Raw genomic sequence first — 17,401 nt, forward strand, 5'->3', positions numbered from 1 at the left:
GCGTGGAAATTTTTGTGATCAGATTAACCTACTGGTAATTGCAACAATCACGATTGTTATACCTGGTAACGTCAAAGGGGATATATAAAAGTCGTTATCGTCGTTCAAGGCTGATGAATGAACCATTGATCCGAACTATTCGAAATCAGACAATTATCGACTATAGTTGGAGTTCCTATTTTAGCTTTAAACATTTCACTATGAAGTTTTCGTACAAAAGTAAAAGGAACTCGCGTTTCTAATCGTCGTATATTTATTAATAATTATGTTTTCAAGCCTGCCAATTCAGTCAATTCTCAGTATCTGGAAATACAAATTGTCTCTATTTTAATTTCATCATTTACAAAATTCAAGTGAAATTTGAACCGTTTCAAAATAGGATCAACTCTTTGGTCAATCGGTAATTCGGGTCAATCGATTTGACCCGAAAGAAGAATTCAATCATTCCTGCATCTTAGTTTTATGTAAGAGTATAGTGAAACAGTTTTTCGAACATAATTAGCAGATTTGCGAGCAGCTGTATCGCCGGGTGCACGAAATTGCGATTTTGTATTCATATCGGAGCACCATTTTACCTAAACATGCTTTAAATGCGCGACACACCTCTGCATCGGTTGAAACGCCCAGTACAGAGTCGATCTTGCTCTATGAAGATAGATATTTGCTCCAATAGATAAGACAAGCGATAACCGCATGCACTCGAGTCGAATCGCGGTATCTTACCGAAGATTTTCTAGCCCGTATAGAAATTTTACCGCGCGATAAAGAAAGATGGCGGAAACGGCGAACGGTACAGCACGTGACGGTTCGTCGATACCATCGTTAAACAATGATCTACTACATGAATTTTAACCGTTACGGAAGTGACATTCAAAATATGGATGATCAAACAATGTTACGTTATTACATCGAAGTATAGCCATTTTGGTTAAGCAAATAGGCTCTGATCAACTAGCTTATTCATTTAAATAAATTACACTGATTTCATTATTTTATTTTCTGAATTTTATTCCTTATTTAAGGACAATGAATATATATTACATTTTCCCTACTCTTGTGTTTAAATGTTTTTCTGAAAAAAAAAGAAACATTACAAATAGTTTGACATTGAAGTAATAGGATCAGACTATTTGAATCAATGTGTCGAAAGAAATACTATCATTTCGGAGCATATCACGTCTTCACGATCGAAAACGTTCAAAAGATCAACGTGGTCTTCGATTCGCGTGGCGACGAATTATTTTACGATTTATGCATCGACGGACAAAGAACTCTCGGTATCGCGGTCGATTTGATGGCGCGAAAGAAGAGATCGTATCTATTTGCATTTCCAAGAAAAGACGAGAAAAACGAAACGGCGGTGGCGGGACGCGCGTCGTTGGAGATTAAGCTCACGCACGGAGGAACCAAGACAACAAACGTGCGACAAGAAGAAGCAAACAATAATCAGAAGGTGGGCGAAGCACGGAAGAGAGACCAGAAGAGAAACCAGAAGAGAGATCGAAAAAGGGAAACCCACAGGGTGCGTGCGATCGCAACGAGACCGGCACCGGTGGTGGGGGTAGCAGAGTCGCATTCGTGTAAACGTAGGAGGGGCAACGATCGACGCTGGAGGGGTGAATGGATCGAGTAGGGGTAGACGAAGAGAGAGGTGCGTCGAGATACCGAACATACGCGAGTCGGTGAGCATTCGGAGCAGCGAGAGATCGTGTCAGCGCGCGAGGAAGACGGAGGATAGCTGGTAGTGGGTACGATAGGGGTTGAATCGAGGGGTGCTGTGGGGATGAAGCAGGAGATGCAGGCGTGAGAGATCGTGTGACAGGGGAGAATCCGGACAGAGAACCATTTGAAGAGAAAAAGAGACGGAAACGACGAGGAAGACCGGGAAAAGTGGGGAGCAAGCGTGGGTGCGAAGAGGACACAGGCATCAGGGAACGGAGGGATGAAACGGGAATCGTGGCAGGAGACGTCGAGGGAGATAACACGAGCGGCGGGGGAGAGCTGAAGAAAGAAGGAGCGGGATGGAGGGGAGTAAGAGCGAGCGAGCCAGGGAGAGGCGCAGTCAGACAGTCAGGCAGGCCGCCCGGCAAGCAAGGAAGGCAGGCAGGCAGGCTAGCAGGCAGCCAGCCAGTGCACCAGCCAAGACCACTAGATCCGCTCGGCTTACCGACTTAGAGACTTAAGCCGGCAGGCAGTCCGAAAGGCTCAACCGGCTAAGCCTGGCGGACCCACCTACTACCGACGCGCGGCCACTACACGTTCCATCTACTACGAAAACCGACTATACTACCGCGACCTGCGGCACCCACCGACGCTTTTCTTACGTTTCCTCTGTCTGTCCCTCTTTCTCTCGCATCCCGCGGCCGTACGTCGTTCCTTGACGCGTGCCGTCAAGGTAAGAAGAGCGGAGCGCGGACGCCCGCGCCACGTCCACCTCATCGACGTCGGTTGATCGCGATGCCGCCCCGGCCCTCGTGGTGACTCTCGACGCCGGTACACCCTTCGCCGCAAGGTGAACTGCGTGCGACGGGAAATCATCCCTGGTGTCGATAGATCGCGCGATCGTACGAGTGACCAGTCCTCCCGCACGGGGCTGTCGGCCATTCCCGGTGTCGCGGTATACACGGTGGTGATCTTCGAGGATGTACGCGTGAGTTGTGATCGGCTACGATACAAACCAAGTGCAGTGCAAAGGGATTTGTCGACGAGAAACGTTTCGGGGGACGAGAAACAACGAAGAATCAAAGTGTCTCGTGGTTCTCAAGAGGTGGATCGACGGACCGATATCAGACTCGAGGATTTTCGACTCGAATCGAGTTCCTTTCGGAGAATACTCGAGGAATCCCAGTGAGAAGCGTACGTGTGAGCAAGAACCGTAGTGCTGCCTATTGCGACCACAGTGCCGTTTAACCTACTTTCCATCGTGGGTGCTTCTAAATCTCCCACTATTCGCCTAGCGTCTCTTAATCCTTACGTAACTGGTCGTCGGTCGTCGTCGATCCGCGGTTACCCGATTGTTTATCAGTCGCTTGTACCCGAGTGACGAAGCGCGTGTCTACGCGGGTTCCTACGACGCCGAGTTTCGCGGTGAGGTCGTTACCACGCTCGAAACCGATCCATGGAAACAATCTTCGCGATCCACCGACTTGTCCGCCTCGAACGGGTGCACAGGTGTCGCGGGACGTCGCTTAGCGACGGTACGCGTTGGATCATCGTGCTCGGACTCTGACGAGATCTTCGCTGCGGTTAGGCGCTTTCCTGGCCGATTGGACATATGACGAAGACCACTGGACCAAAGCGAACAGGTTTACTTGGAAGGGAATCGCCGATATCGTTGGCGAAACGAGAAGATCGACGTCGTTCGTCGAATTCGCTCGAGGGAGCGAATGCTTAATCGTAGACGGTGGCAATCCAACTTCTCCCGACGGCCGTCGCTAGTGGTATCGCCGTTCGATCAGAAGGGACTTGTTGTGATTAGGTGCGCGACGAGCGGATGCGTCCCTGAAACGAGACCCGAAAGGACGTCTCGTTGGACGGGATATCGCGTGTAATTAGGCCTCTCGTGGGCCCGTGGTTGATCCTGCGTCGCGTTGTACAGAACAGTCAACACGACGTTAACCTTCTATAGTATGGAGCGGGGCGGCGGGGGCGGGGGGAGCCTCGAACTCGCCGGGGGCGGAGGCGGTGGTGGCAACGCGGATTTGTTGCTTCAGGATCTCGTTACGGGATCGACAACCGGTCTATCGGTCCAGCATCATCAGCACACGGCTGGCACGGCCTCCATGTCTGGCCTCCACGGTGACCACCTTCAAGGAACGATGCACCATCACGATATTCACGGGAACTCGCACCACGACGCCTCCATGCTGCACAACTCCAGTCATCAGCTTCACCACGAACCCTTGGAGAAACTTAAACGTGGTGAGTCGGTCACAACACCGAGGGTCGCATCGACCCATCTAACAACACTTAAACCCTCTATTGCATTTCGTGGCCGATCGAGAATCTAACGTATACGATCTCTCGAAGGGATGATTCTTCTCTTGGTAATCTTGGAGTTATTTGCCGATAATCGGGTAGAAGCGTGCTGAAATGAATTCGTTTGATCTTGGATATAAGTAGAGGTACTTTATCTATTTTTGCATCGTTTTGTTTCGTGTGTAAATTAATACGTTGCCTATCAAATTGATACTCATGAAACTTTTCTATAGTTAGAATTTTGTCTTGAGACTATTAAAGACTACGTAAGTTAACACTTGTCCTGTTGTTTAATCTTTTAATCTCGACAAATTCACGAATAATATACAGGTTTATTTTTACTACTACCTCACCTTCGAAATTTATTTGTTTATTTCTGTAATGAAAAGTCCTGTCACCCATTTCTCGTGGAACAACGTTATTCCTACACGATTGTTAACGAATTGCTTGATTTACCAGGAAGAATCGTCCTTTTGGAACATTATCTCTCAAGTATCGTATATGTTACCGCGAAAACGTGTGCCACAGCGAACCTAAGAATTTAGTAGCGAGTGTATACCTTTGCTAGAGTAATTTGTGAATGTTGCATATCATGAACATTAACTGTCGAAACCATTACCTTCTGCTTGCAGTCCTGGTCTACTTACTATATACACATTCATTGGCAATTGTTTACATTCGCTGTATCATCCACTTTTACGGTAATATATGTAATATATATAATTCATACTTCGTTTTTGATGATAAAGCAAAGATGCAATAGAGGGTCAACGCGTTCAACCTAGCGCTTGATTTTACGTCCGACGGGGAAGTTCAAGGTGTTACATGAACTTTGTTACTTCCTCCTGTACAATTGTGCGAGTTTTAACATCGCTATAGGAACTTCTAAATTTTTAATTTTACGTAGCTCGAGCGCAATTTAGTAAATTGCAGACAGTACACCTCGTTGCAGTCTAAAGTTGTCAGAGGGAGGTCAGGTTATTTACAGGCTAGAATTCGCGCGATAATCATCGTCGACCATAAATTTGAAGATACGAAAGGTGACGCAATTCTAATTGCTTTCTTTTGTGTCTCGATCGAGAGCAGATAGGAGGATCGCTGCTTTCTCCTTCGTCGCGTATCGCGATAATCGCTTGTACGAGCTTGTCAGTTCGTGTGATTTCGTTGTTCGCGATACCATCGATTTCATACATGCCGGCGACAAATACTTGTCGCCTTCCTGTTCTCAAATCATGCACTGCGTCGTTGGTGTTATCGCGCATCATTTCAGAAAATCTCGTATCGCCTGACGCAGCAAATTTGCACATATTCGCCAGTCTGAAATTGCTTTGTTCCAAGCGTCTCTGATTGTTGCAACGTACGAAGGTTTGTAAACATTTCAGGACAAGATTTTCATCAATTTATTTCGATGTCTCCACTTATACGTATCTTGGACTACTTGTCCTTTTTATATCAATCGTCAGTTATTCGTACCACCTTTCCAGACAAGAATAATTACAAACAATTTTTCCTCTTTGCTGTTACACAGGTTCATTTGATATGAAGAGTGTCCGATGCATACCGTGCATGACATATTTGTTGGAATAATATCAGTGAACACTTTCGTGTGATGAGGCAACTTTGTGCGTCGGTACTTGTCAAGTGCCAGCCGTGTACAGATAAAACATTAGTACGAATAGCTTTGATAAGCACCGCGCCCACCGTGTTATTCCAGCTCTGATATGACGTGACGAATAAAATTTCGGACTCGTTTCACGTTAATGCAGGCACAGTATCGCTAGCTATCATCGAAAGTGGATTGAAACGATTCGCTGAATGGAGTGAATCTCTTCTTTCAATGATGATGTTGGAGCAGTCACATTTTTTCCTAAATTTAAATATTACCTTTCCCAACCGCATTTATGTAGATGTTCTCCAAGTCGTTTTACAATAGTGTGGTACTTTGCAATATTATTCTTCCTTTGTATTAGGACTCAAAGCTAGGATAGAAACGTCTCTAATTCCTTGTTTATTATATCTTTTCCATATTTATGGCGTTAGGTCTGTTTATTGTAATAAATAACGACTAGACGAGTCACAAAGTTCACTACAATTACGTCGACGCTTATCGTCTCTCGTCTCAATATTAGATGGTCCCAAAGCGATGAGCTCGCGGTCCGATTTCTCATTTAAGAGTCGAATACACCGTTAACGGGGCGATGCGTCGGTCCCTGAGATAAAAAAACGAGACAACGAGTGCGTGAACAAACATTGAAGCCTAATTCCGTATCAGTCGTCGGTGTCACACGGTTAAAAGAAATGTTACCGCTTGTTCCAAAAAAATTTATAACACCTAGCTACCAGTGAACATGCTGCGCGTTACCGATCTCTAAAGAAACATGTTCCTATAGTCTAGAAATATTCAAAAATAATATAATTCGCTACCATTTCAGTACACTTCTTCCCACACAATTTGATTTACATTTTTCCCTGCATTGTACCATCAATCTCGCTTCGTAACAACAATTCGTTTTTATTTTGCAATTACCAACGGTTCAATGACTCGTGGATACATGTACTCGTTATACGCGTTCCAAAGACCACAAAAGGGTTAAAAAAGAAAGAGGCAGAGAGCGTTACTTCATCGTGGGTGGAAGAATATAGCTGCACGTACAGGGAAGTCGAGGACGAAGACGATCTCTCAGTGGCGCCACCACCTGTTTTGTGATTCATTAACTCACCGGCTTATCGGGATAAGGCAGACTTATCCGGGGCTCGAACCCGACACTGCGGCTAAACCCGATCTTATTCCAATGGCATCCCACCTATCCCCGTTTCAGTTTCAGTCCCGCAGCCAGTAGCTACCACTTCCACGCCGCAGGTACTTCGGTTCCGCTCTTTACGAAATCGCGGGTCTTTTCTCTGTTCGGTGTTCACCCGATCGTGCACACCCCTCCGACCCTTCCCACGAGGCTCGTTCGATTAATTCGAGACGAATTCGGTGCGCCGGCCGCGTTGATCGGTTAAGTGAATTGGGATTTGCATCCCACTCCCTCTGATCCCAGCATTCTGTTTAACGACGGCAAGACGCTCGCGAAGAACGATCCTGATTCGGTTTGATTTAGAGAGACGTTGCGAATTTTTCGTTTATTTGACGGGGAATATGGTGGTGGCAGGCATGAACAGATGGACGCAACCCTAAACAGGGTTCCATTTTGGTTCTACTAGTTAATTAGGGTTGGAGGAGTGGTTGTTTTGGAAATTTGGATCGAGGGAAAGTTGGTAGCTGTTCAGTCAATTGACTTATACAAAATTGCATTGTATTAAGGGGTATATCAGGTATATCATTCTCGATCTTTTAAATGGAATACTCAACTCTTGTTTCCGCTATTCGAAAGACAATCGAATTTCGAACCAAGAAGCATTATGTAACATGCACCTTACAGCTAGTATTTACTTAAATACAACGAATCGCTATTAAGAGTAGCATAGACTTTCTTACTGAAATTATCAGTAGGTATTCACAATTGCTCCCCCACTTCTGTTCAAAACTTAAATCCATTAACTAGTCATAAAAATATAGGGAGTGTAAAAAGTGTAACAGTCTAACCCGAAGGATTATAGCACCCAGAGGTCTGTGTTAAAATTACAAAATTTTGATATCGTTTTTCATAAAATTGGGGTAGTCAATTTAAATCGCAATAGGCTCATTCGATTCATATTTAATCAAAGAACAGTCAGGTGAAATTTCGTTAAAATCCTCTATTAAATAAATCCATGGAATTATCCACTCCAATTATTCCTGACGTGTCAATTCATATGGCAGAAGATCGAAACCGAAAGGGCTCCGATACGTCTTATTCCAATGACCCAGAAGATCGCGCGTCTAAATGCCAATGAGTCTGCGGCCCAGAAGAGTTTCACCATCCCTGGGGAGGGCTAGCGGCTAGCCGAGCAATTTGTCAACACCATTAGACGAAGGCAACAAGGGTTGACTTTGGCGCATCTGCCAGAACTCGATCTGCGGAGACTGCTATAATAAAGGGGTAGTTAATGACTACGGGGAGAGGACGGGGGGCACGGTCGAAAAGCCGGCGCAGCCCGTATGCCACCCTGTTGACAAAATATTGGGATATTGGCGTTGGACGAAAGGGATAACAGATTCTCGCCGGGGGTTCCCTTTTTCCTGAGCTGTCCACGACGAAATCGGAGCCGGATTTAGACGATGGATAAACGGCCAGTCACCGATCCACGCGGCGGTAACACCTTGGGGGCTAATAGGATATTGCGACCCATGCGAAAAGTCGAGGGGGCGCGATTAATCGTTGTAACAATTTAGTGTTCGCTCGAGTATTGAATTGTTTTAAAAATGGTGATGGCGTGTTATGTCTGAAATGAAGCAACCCTTCTGAGTTGAAACGAACATTTTTTGAATTCTTTCTCTAATCGAACGTGTAAGAAACTCTCGTATGCTTTGTAACTATTCTTCTGACTCCAATCCCTTGAATATTCTTCTTGTATCAGTATTCTGGAGATTAATCGTTAAAACAATTTACTGTTCGAGGATTGAGTTGTTTTAAAAATTGTGGTGGTGGGATATTAAGAAACTGGTTTGGAACTATTCGATTCTGTTCTCTTCCGACTCCAACCCCTTTAGAATCCCTATTGTAGAAGGATCCTAGAGATTCTACAAAAAACTTTGTCAATACCCATCACATACTTAAGATATCCAATAGAACAAAAGATTCGAACTTTGTCTTCGATTAAAAATGTGTCCGGATAAATTGGCAATTTCGTAGTCGCATACCTTTTTTCACGCATAGTACGTAATATACATTATAGACTAGCCAAAGCTAGTTAAGTCGCTCGATGAGCCGGGCCATCAAGTCGATTTTCCGGCTCGATTTTCTCGATCGCCGAGGCAATCGTGGCGGTCTTCTAAGCGCGACAGGAACCAAGCCCGTAGGATCAACATAGAAATGAACTGATTTCCTTCCCATTATCTCAGCTGCCGCGGCAAGGTAGGACCCTGTCTACCTCAGGAACGAGGTTTGTGTACTCAGTGGGTTTCGATTGGAGTGGGCTGGGTCGGTGTCGAGGGTCGTTCCGCCGAGGAAATTTCTGTGCGTGCCGATGTGTGAGAACCGAGGCTCCGAGAACGAAAGGAAACCATGCGACCGTCGCAAAACTTGCCACCCTTGGAAACGTAATTCGAGAACTGTTTGAAAATATAACAGGTCCCGCGAAGATAACTAAAATTCGTTCATTCACGTCACGCTTCGTTCATACTCTTTCAAATATCTAGAGGTAGTTACAGAAGGATATTTAAAAATCTTTATTTTGAACGATACATTTTTCTTTTTATTTTACCATTGATTATTTTTTTCTCTACTTTGAATTATACTTTTCTTTTACCATTCATTAATTTTGTATGTATCGTTACACGATGCGAAATAATTATTCGATAAACATGTAATTGTTTAGTAGACGAATAGCAGCCACGAATGATTACCTAAAAATCTAAATTTCCTTTTGGAAAACCCTTTATTCGTTGTATTTCGAAGGTACTCGTAAAAAGGGCCCGACATCGTCGTGGACATTTGTCCGATTCGAGAGTCATGGGGGAAACCTAGTTATACCCTAATTAATTAGCACGGTGAGCACAGGGGATTTCCTAGGTAGCGCCAGGCCGTCTGAAAGACATTCTATCCGCGGACTTTCCTGAAAACGGTTGTGACACGCGTGTTAAACTGGAAAGACACACTGTGTCTCAGATTACTTATCGGTCCCATGTGCTCGCCCTTCTGTCAAGTTGAAACTAAACAAATTGCTTGACAAGCGCTACCGAACCCTATCCGTGGAATTGCCCGGCCCATGGCCTGTCATACCGGTCAAACAAACGCCCTATTTGCTTCGACACTTGTCCAATGCCGCCAACTTCTTCAGAGAAGTACACAAAACATTTCAAGAGAGGCTGCATATCGATTCCTAAAACAATTTTATTGACGTGCAGCTTTCCTTTCACGCGAAAGGGATTAAATGGCATTTCTTCGCGATCGAATAAAACTATCTTTGTACACGTAACATAAGTCGTTATTACAATTCATATTATAATTGTCGTTCGAATAACAAGCAGTCGAACAAGGTATCTGCACGAGATGATCTGCACCTGACTTGATCGTCAGCTTCAGATCATAACGTCTACCGAAACGAAGCTCCTTTATCTTTGATTCGCAATAAGAAATCTGTTATCCAGACGAGAATGTCGCCCATCCATTATTGTCAGTGTGCGCGTATGTTCCCGTGAGAAGAAAATTCCCTTTTGACAGTGGCCCGACCAAAAATATCATCGATCGAGCGTTTCCGAATATTTATAAACCTAGCCAGACTTGAAGGCACTCGGCTGCGCTCGGCTCGGTCGTTGTCCCAATGACGCTTCGCGCCCAGCATGGTTGACTAATAAACGACTTCCTAAGGAAGCCAAGGATTACGGAGATTAGGAGCGGAGACCGACCAGCAGACTGCGACTTTCTCCCGGTGATTGTGAGCAGGCTGAGCCCGCAGGTGCCCTCGTCGAGCGGTCGTACTTCAACCCCTGACGTGCCCGCGACGTTTTTCCTCCTCGGGGGTTGGCTTGCTTCGGCAATTATCGGCTGGGCGGCTGTGCTCGTCCGTCACTCGAAAATCGCTTCGATGAAGCTGCCACGCACTACGTGACGCATTTTGGGTTTCCCGTGGCTTGTCCTCCACGGATGCAGGGAATGCATGCGGTCAGCGCCTTGGAGAAACACTTTGGCGTCTCGTGGAGGGTGGCCCGCTACAAATTACCGTATCCGTTTGCAGGAATTTGGTGTAAATGAACCGTGGATATTTATGGAACAGACTGTAAGTCTTGGCCAGGGTCGAGAGGGTTAAAAGTTCATGCAGCGTATGCTTTTGGCTAATGACGAAAGCTAAGTCCCTGAGCCATGCACAACGGGGTTTACATGCTTTTGACTAGCTCCAGGATAGGTATCTGTAGAATTGTTAATTGTTAATGGTCTAAGAGGTGGCGTAAACGTTCCTCTCCTTCTTTCAATTCCCCAACAAACTGGAATGCTAATGAATTCAATCTATCAGAGTTATAAAACCCGGGGGGATTATAATCCGCGCCACTGCGGCGTAATCTCCGATACAAAATTATCGATGGGGCGTTATTTCGGCCCTGCTTTTATTACCCGGAAATTTTACTCGCGCGGTAATAAAGCCTGTACAAATATCCGCGGCATCGATCAAGAGATATTTGGCGAGGACAGACATTTGCCGTCGGTAGATTTATTATTACGGTAATATTTTCTTTCCCAACACATTCATCTAATCGTTTTACCAGGGGTGTTAAACGAGGACGAAAGAAAAGCTCACAGCGATCATTCTATCTTTCCTCTCTACACTACCGAGCATTATTGCAATATGAATAGGATTCTTTAATTCGTTGAATGGAAAATTGTCGAATTATAGATTTTGGTACTCCTTGCGTACAATTCTTTTTCTTTTCTTTTCTCACCCCATTAGAACTCTTAATTCTAATGATGATTTAAAATGGAAGGGTTAGAACGTTCATAAAATCATTTATCATATTTGTTCGTGGACGTTCAAGGAGTCGAGTGCAAGAATTTTCCGCGAATGACTAATTTCGTGCGACTTCCAAAGGGACCCCACAGCTGCGCGATATTCCAGCGACCCTTGTAACCCTCTTCTTCGTTGAGTTACACCGCGACACGGTCCACTAAACACCCACAATTTTTACAGCACATGTCATTTTATTCATGCTCGCGCGTTACCCTCTCATTGGCCGACGATTATCGACGTTGGACGGCGAACCATAAAATATTCTTCTGCAGCTCATATTTATTCGCGCGCCATCGATAAGGAATGTGCGTCAACGTGAAAGAAGAAGCATTAAAAAAGAAGTACTTCTCGGAAATATTCGATTTATTAACCGAATAATCGAGTTCCTATAATACGTACAGGAAGAATTCTTTACCCTGTCGATAGTTCTCAGTGCAAAAGACTGAAGAAGCGAGGAAAAACAGCTGAAAGGGTTAAAATAATTTTCTTCGGTAATTTTCTCGCGCAAACAAGAAGTCAGACGAATTCTTTCGATCGCGACAGGAATCGATGGGGTTTATTCGAGTCGTAAACGGTGTCCTCGGCGTCGTCTTCTTCGTCGACGTCGACGTCGCATGCACAGCCGCCCCGTAAAATCCGTGCGGATTAGCGGTCCACTAATATATTCAGCGGGCGTAAAAACGCGACGAAGCAGCTGAGATATTCGTTTCGTCGTCTCCCCTTCGCGGGTTTGGACCCGGCCGGTTTGTCTTTGGCATAAAGTAACTTGAAGCTCGCGGGGTGAAGTAATAAATTCGTGAGTTACAACCTGTCCTGTCCTCTAGTTACCATCCCTTGCCTCTCTACTTTCTTTATTTCTTCCCCAACCACCCCACATTCTCCTGCTACAGTCCAAACTGTATTCTTTTTAAAAAGATACGTACTTTTCCTTTTGCATTCGTGGGATGTATTTTCTTCGGAGCGACAAAACAAAAAAAAAATAACAAATCTAAGATAAACAACTGTTTATTCGTCGTTGAATAGAAATCGGGATTTGAAGTATAGAATTAAATGACGATTAAAAGTTTTTCTGTTCGATCGTATGTCGTCAACAAATTGCTTAGATATAGGTAAAGTGTCTTACATCTCAGTTTCTGTCGAGACGTGTCGTTTTCCATGCGAGAACCCCTGCAACGGGACACCTCTCCGCAAATGAGAGCGCAGCGGTGTCACGAACTCCACGCAGCCTCCGCTTTCAACGTCCCCTTCCCGGAAACGAAGCCAAGAAAAATGTCGAGGCTTTGGGAAAACTTACGAATACCTGCGCGAGAGTTCTGCCTTTCCGTTTGCGAAGGATATCGGTACTCGTTTGGGGATCGATTTAGATCTGGATGAGATAGACTCGGTCCTGGGATGTTGGAATACACCGAGACTGGCAAATATTTATAATCTTGGATGCTAGTGCTGTTTTCTGGTGCAAAGTTGGCCTGGGAGTACTGGAATGCTTCGTACGAATACGAACATTATAAATAAATGTTTAGATTGGGTGGGTAAATGTACTTTCCTGTTGATATCATCGAGCAAAATGGATTTCGAAAAAGATATATCCACTCTTATTTAAAAATACATTTTGCAGAGAATGTCGAAGCTTTAGAAAACTGAAGATATATCGCAAACTAATAGAATTTCATCCAATTTACTGTAAATAATAATATTCGTATAGTAACCCTTATACTCTTCTAGGAGTCCGCCGAGTTGCACTGCCATATAATTTTCAACAGTAACGAGAGAGTATATTTTTGAAAGGTCGCCAAGTAACATTGTTCTCGAGAATAGGGGATCGATAGACGATTTTCCTGGTAAACGGAGGACACGAATATCCTCGAGCCACTGACCACCGCTGGTGTCAAATGTTTGACAGAAAAGGGTGGGGTTGTTCTTGGCCGTATTCCGCCCCTTCGAGGATCTTCCGTTTTCTCGTATCGTGTAACTCTGCCACGAATCCGTGGTAGCGAACGCCACAACCGTCAAACGATACGACATCTTAAGCCTCCGAGAACTCTGCAGGGGATCCCGTGGGAACTACATTCGAGGTTGTATCGTACAAAATAGGAAAGCTTCATAACAGCAGCCCTTTGTCTTCGAGTGTCGCGCACAGCTCCGAAAGGATATTCCTGAATGCATCTCGATCCTGATCCTGTCGTTTTCTTTTCATCTTCTTGGTCATCGGGTATTTTTCTATTTTTATCCGGCGGAGATTTTTCTCCGAAACAATGAATTTTCGCCGAGCAGAGAGCCTTACGTTGGAAGAATCGACGTTGGCTCGGCGTCGAGCAGCAAGATATTGAAACGTGAGAAATGGCGGTCTATAAATTTCGCTGGTTGAGTAGGTCGCTTAAATAGCGTGTGTCGGATCAGGATGTAGATTATAAGATTAAGTCTAATCTTGAAATAATACACAAGCGTCGGAACGAGGAAGTTTCAACGGTATACACCGGTTTTAATCAAATCAGTAAGGAAGGATACGTTTTTAGTGCCGTCGAAACGTTATAATTTTAATTCTGCGCTGGGTGATCCGATATTGTCCGGATTACAGGGATATTTACGATCGATCGGCGTGTACGCCCTATAAAAAAAAAATAGAAATAGAAAAAACGACGCTAAGGAAGCAATGGTGTAGGTTCCCCCGTGGCGTTTATCATGATGTAGTTTATTATTTTAGGAACTCGAAGTTGAACTCAACCGAATCCAACTGGAAAAGTAAACATGAAATTCCAATATTTTCCGAGTTTCTTGGAACTCGAGATATATTTTCAGTCGTGCGTTAGAAGACTTTCAAAAAGTCTCTCCAATTGCAATAAGAACTAATGTCCCATTTTTAAAAATAGGATGAGAGGAGAACGGTGGACTCGATTCGTTTCACTTTCGTTAGTTTCATCGTGGTTTACCAAAATTATTCGAGTGACAGTGTCACGCAATACTATTTATATTTACTTTTGAAATTTTATATTTCCTTCACTTTGGATGGAGCAGGATTAGTAAAATAGTGCTTCGAAGAAACTGAATGATTAGAATATTAGTATTCTACGCAAACCAGAGTATTCAAATATTACTATCCCGAGGATATAATAGGGGCCACGTGTTTGATACGTCTGCAGTAGCTACTGTATCTCATTGTCAGACGCTAATATCTCGAGATACGCTTTCTCGAGAGTTACGTCGATCACGTTGTAATGTTATGTGGATCGTGATAAATTGCACGGAGTCCATGGTTCCGTGCTCGGATGTTTGTCGAGGAGGCATCGCCGATAACGCGACATCACTCGCTTTTCCTCGGGGACTGCCCTGACAAACAAACCGCTTGGCCACCCTCCTCAGGGTGCCAGCTTATCCTCGTATGGCCATTCCTAGCTCTTTACACGTGTTCTCCGGTCAGCCGCCCAAATAGGTAACCGATCTGTTTGCACCTTCGTAGATTAAGAAACTATTCCGTCTGGTTTATTTAAGGCCAGCATTATCGGGGAAATATCCCCGCCTGGAATTACCAGGGTCGTTCAAATAGAAACGAGACTTCATTTTTATGAATTTACTAGACGAATACTTTTGCCAACCCCTACTTACTCTCTGGACTCGAAAGTATTCGAAAACGATGAGCGATATCAGATTCGTTGGCTCAACGCAAACGAATATCGTCTAACGTCGGTGCAACGAGAATTTGTCGCGATTGGAAGCGATGCTTCGCGATTGTGCAACAACAATCGCGAAAAATGCAGGTGCTATCGGGAAACTGGCGTTCGACTTCCTTCAGATTATCAACTATGAATCACCATGACCAATGGCGATTGAAATGATTCGAAAGATAGCGCGTTGCAGAGCTACTCCATTCGAGGAATACTACTTAATCTTTGTGTTGACAACATCATTTTCAAGAGACAGCTTTTTGGTATTTTTCAGTCATAATTGAATAGGAAATGGAGTTTATTGGTCGATTTCAAGTATACTTTCGATGGCGTTACTTGTGAACAGAGGTGGGCAAAAGAGACCAAAGCAATTCATGCACTAATAAAATGTACATACTACGTCGACATCAATTTACCCTTGATCGCACACTCTTATATCTCAACGACACGTGTTAAACGGCAAACAACGCGATATACGTCACTGCTCCACCCCCGAAAAAACAGAATTATTTCGCCGTAAACTAATTTTCGTCATCGACTAACAACGAAGCCGTGTTTCACACTGTTCGTTCTCTCTTCCTTTCTCCTACAGAACCATTATTTATCCACGATCAGTATTTTACCGTAGCAAAAAAAAGGAAGAAGAAAAAACACAAGAGAAAAGGAGAGATAGGAAGCATTCTTGGACTCGAATGTGTGTTCGAGAATAGGGTACGCGTGCGTGTGCTGTCGGTGGTAGACAACCAACAGAGACGTTAATCGGCCTGGCCGTTTAGTTTCGCTCCGTTTAGTTATATTTGGTTTCTACGGGGGCGGCAAAGAGGAGGGACGTGGTTCACAATTAGTCGGCGCGTAACTCGGGGCTGATTTAGTGCCACGGTGTCGACTACGTACGACGGAGACGCGCGTGTCACTCTTCCAGGATACTGCCAAGTGTGTTACGACCCAACATGTACGTTACTTCTCCTCAACCGGAGGTATTCTTGTCTGGACGATCATTTTCGAGGTGTTCTTCGGGAATTAACAAGAGCAAATCGATTGAACGCGTATGTAGAAATAGGAAAATTCTTATTCTCCGGAAGAGAACATGGCGAGGGAAAAGAATTTATATTTGGGCATTTTTGAGATAGAATGCATAAAGCATAAAGTGAGATAGAATGAGATACTTCAACGGAATGCATAAAACAAAAATAATTAAATACATCAAGTGAATCAAGTGTATTAAACGAATGAAATTAATCAAATAAACGATTGCAAACTTTAACCAACGTGTGTATACATTTCTCGTAATTCTAATCATTTGGTAACTTCATTTGTATAATTTAGACGAAAACATCCCCTTCGTCTCACCAATCATTTACATTCGCGAGGACCGCGGTTTAAGAGATGATTTTGCGAAATGTACGCATGTAACCACGTGATATTTAAAATCGTTGGAATAAATCCAGACAGCTTCACCCCACGAGTGAATCGGGGAACTCCCGATTAAAAGAGAAAATAGACGAAACTCCCAGGACGCGTAAACTTTCTCTGCCTACCCACAGTCCTCGTCGGTTAAGATCTCTGGGACTTCGTATCCACTATTATTCGAACACGACACGATAGTTGACAAAATCGTCGTCCCTCGAGTGAATGTTTTCAACAAATCATCGTGACAAACGCCAGCCACCAAGAAACATAATAATTTTTCAATATTTCACACGAATCGCTTCATAGGGACTGTTGATAGAAGAGTCGACACATTTTTTGTGCTAAAAGTATCCTCGATAATTGTTACAACCATTTCTCCAACAACGAAAATATAAACGTCATATGAACGTAGAAGATTCAAACAAAAAGAAATTCAACAAAATATTCTCATATCATTTTCACAAGAAAAAACACTGTTAACTTATCACGTAATAAATGTAACTCTGCTTTAATCGTTCCAAATTACACGTAATCCAGTAACGAGGGAACAAAGTAGACGCGAAAATACCGTAGCTCGCTGTTAATTTTAATTCTGGCCGCAGATGCCATAAGTGAATGTTGCCATGAAGCTTCATACGAAGCGTCACGTTTAACGATCGAGAATTAAGCGGCCGAATTAACGAGTCTCAGACATCCGCGCTATTAGGCTCCAGTTTCGTGTAGGAAGACTGTTTACATCGTCGTTTCGACGCGGCGAAAGTGGCCGT

The 17,401-nt window shown here is 44.1% G+C and overlaps 1 protein-coding gene across 2 annotated transcripts in view; it reads left to right on the top strand.

Moving 5' to 3' along the window:
- The first annotated feature begins 1,628 nt into the window (after nt 1-1,628).
- LOC128876898 (pituitary homeobox x) overlaps nt 1,629-17,401 on the top strand; it is a 37,423-nt gene continuing 21,650 nt past the window's right edge. For both annotated transcript variants that reach the window (XM_054123711.1, XM_054123712.1), the window contains exon 1: nt 1,629-3,918. In XM_054123711.1, coding sequence (XP_053979686.1) covers nt 3,630-3,918 — 289 coding nt within the window. In that variant the 5' untranslated portion in view covers nt 1,629-3,629. The remainder of the gene's footprint in view (nt 3,919-17,401) is intronic.

This window comes from Hylaeus volcanicus, chromosome 5 (genome assembly GCF_026283585.1).
Source record: "Hylaeus volcanicus isolate JK05 chromosome 5, UHH_iyHylVolc1.0_haploid, whole genome shotgun sequence".
Classification (NCBI taxonomy): domain Eukaryota; kingdom Metazoa; phylum Arthropoda; class Insecta; order Hymenoptera; family Colletidae; genus Hylaeus; species Hylaeus volcanicus.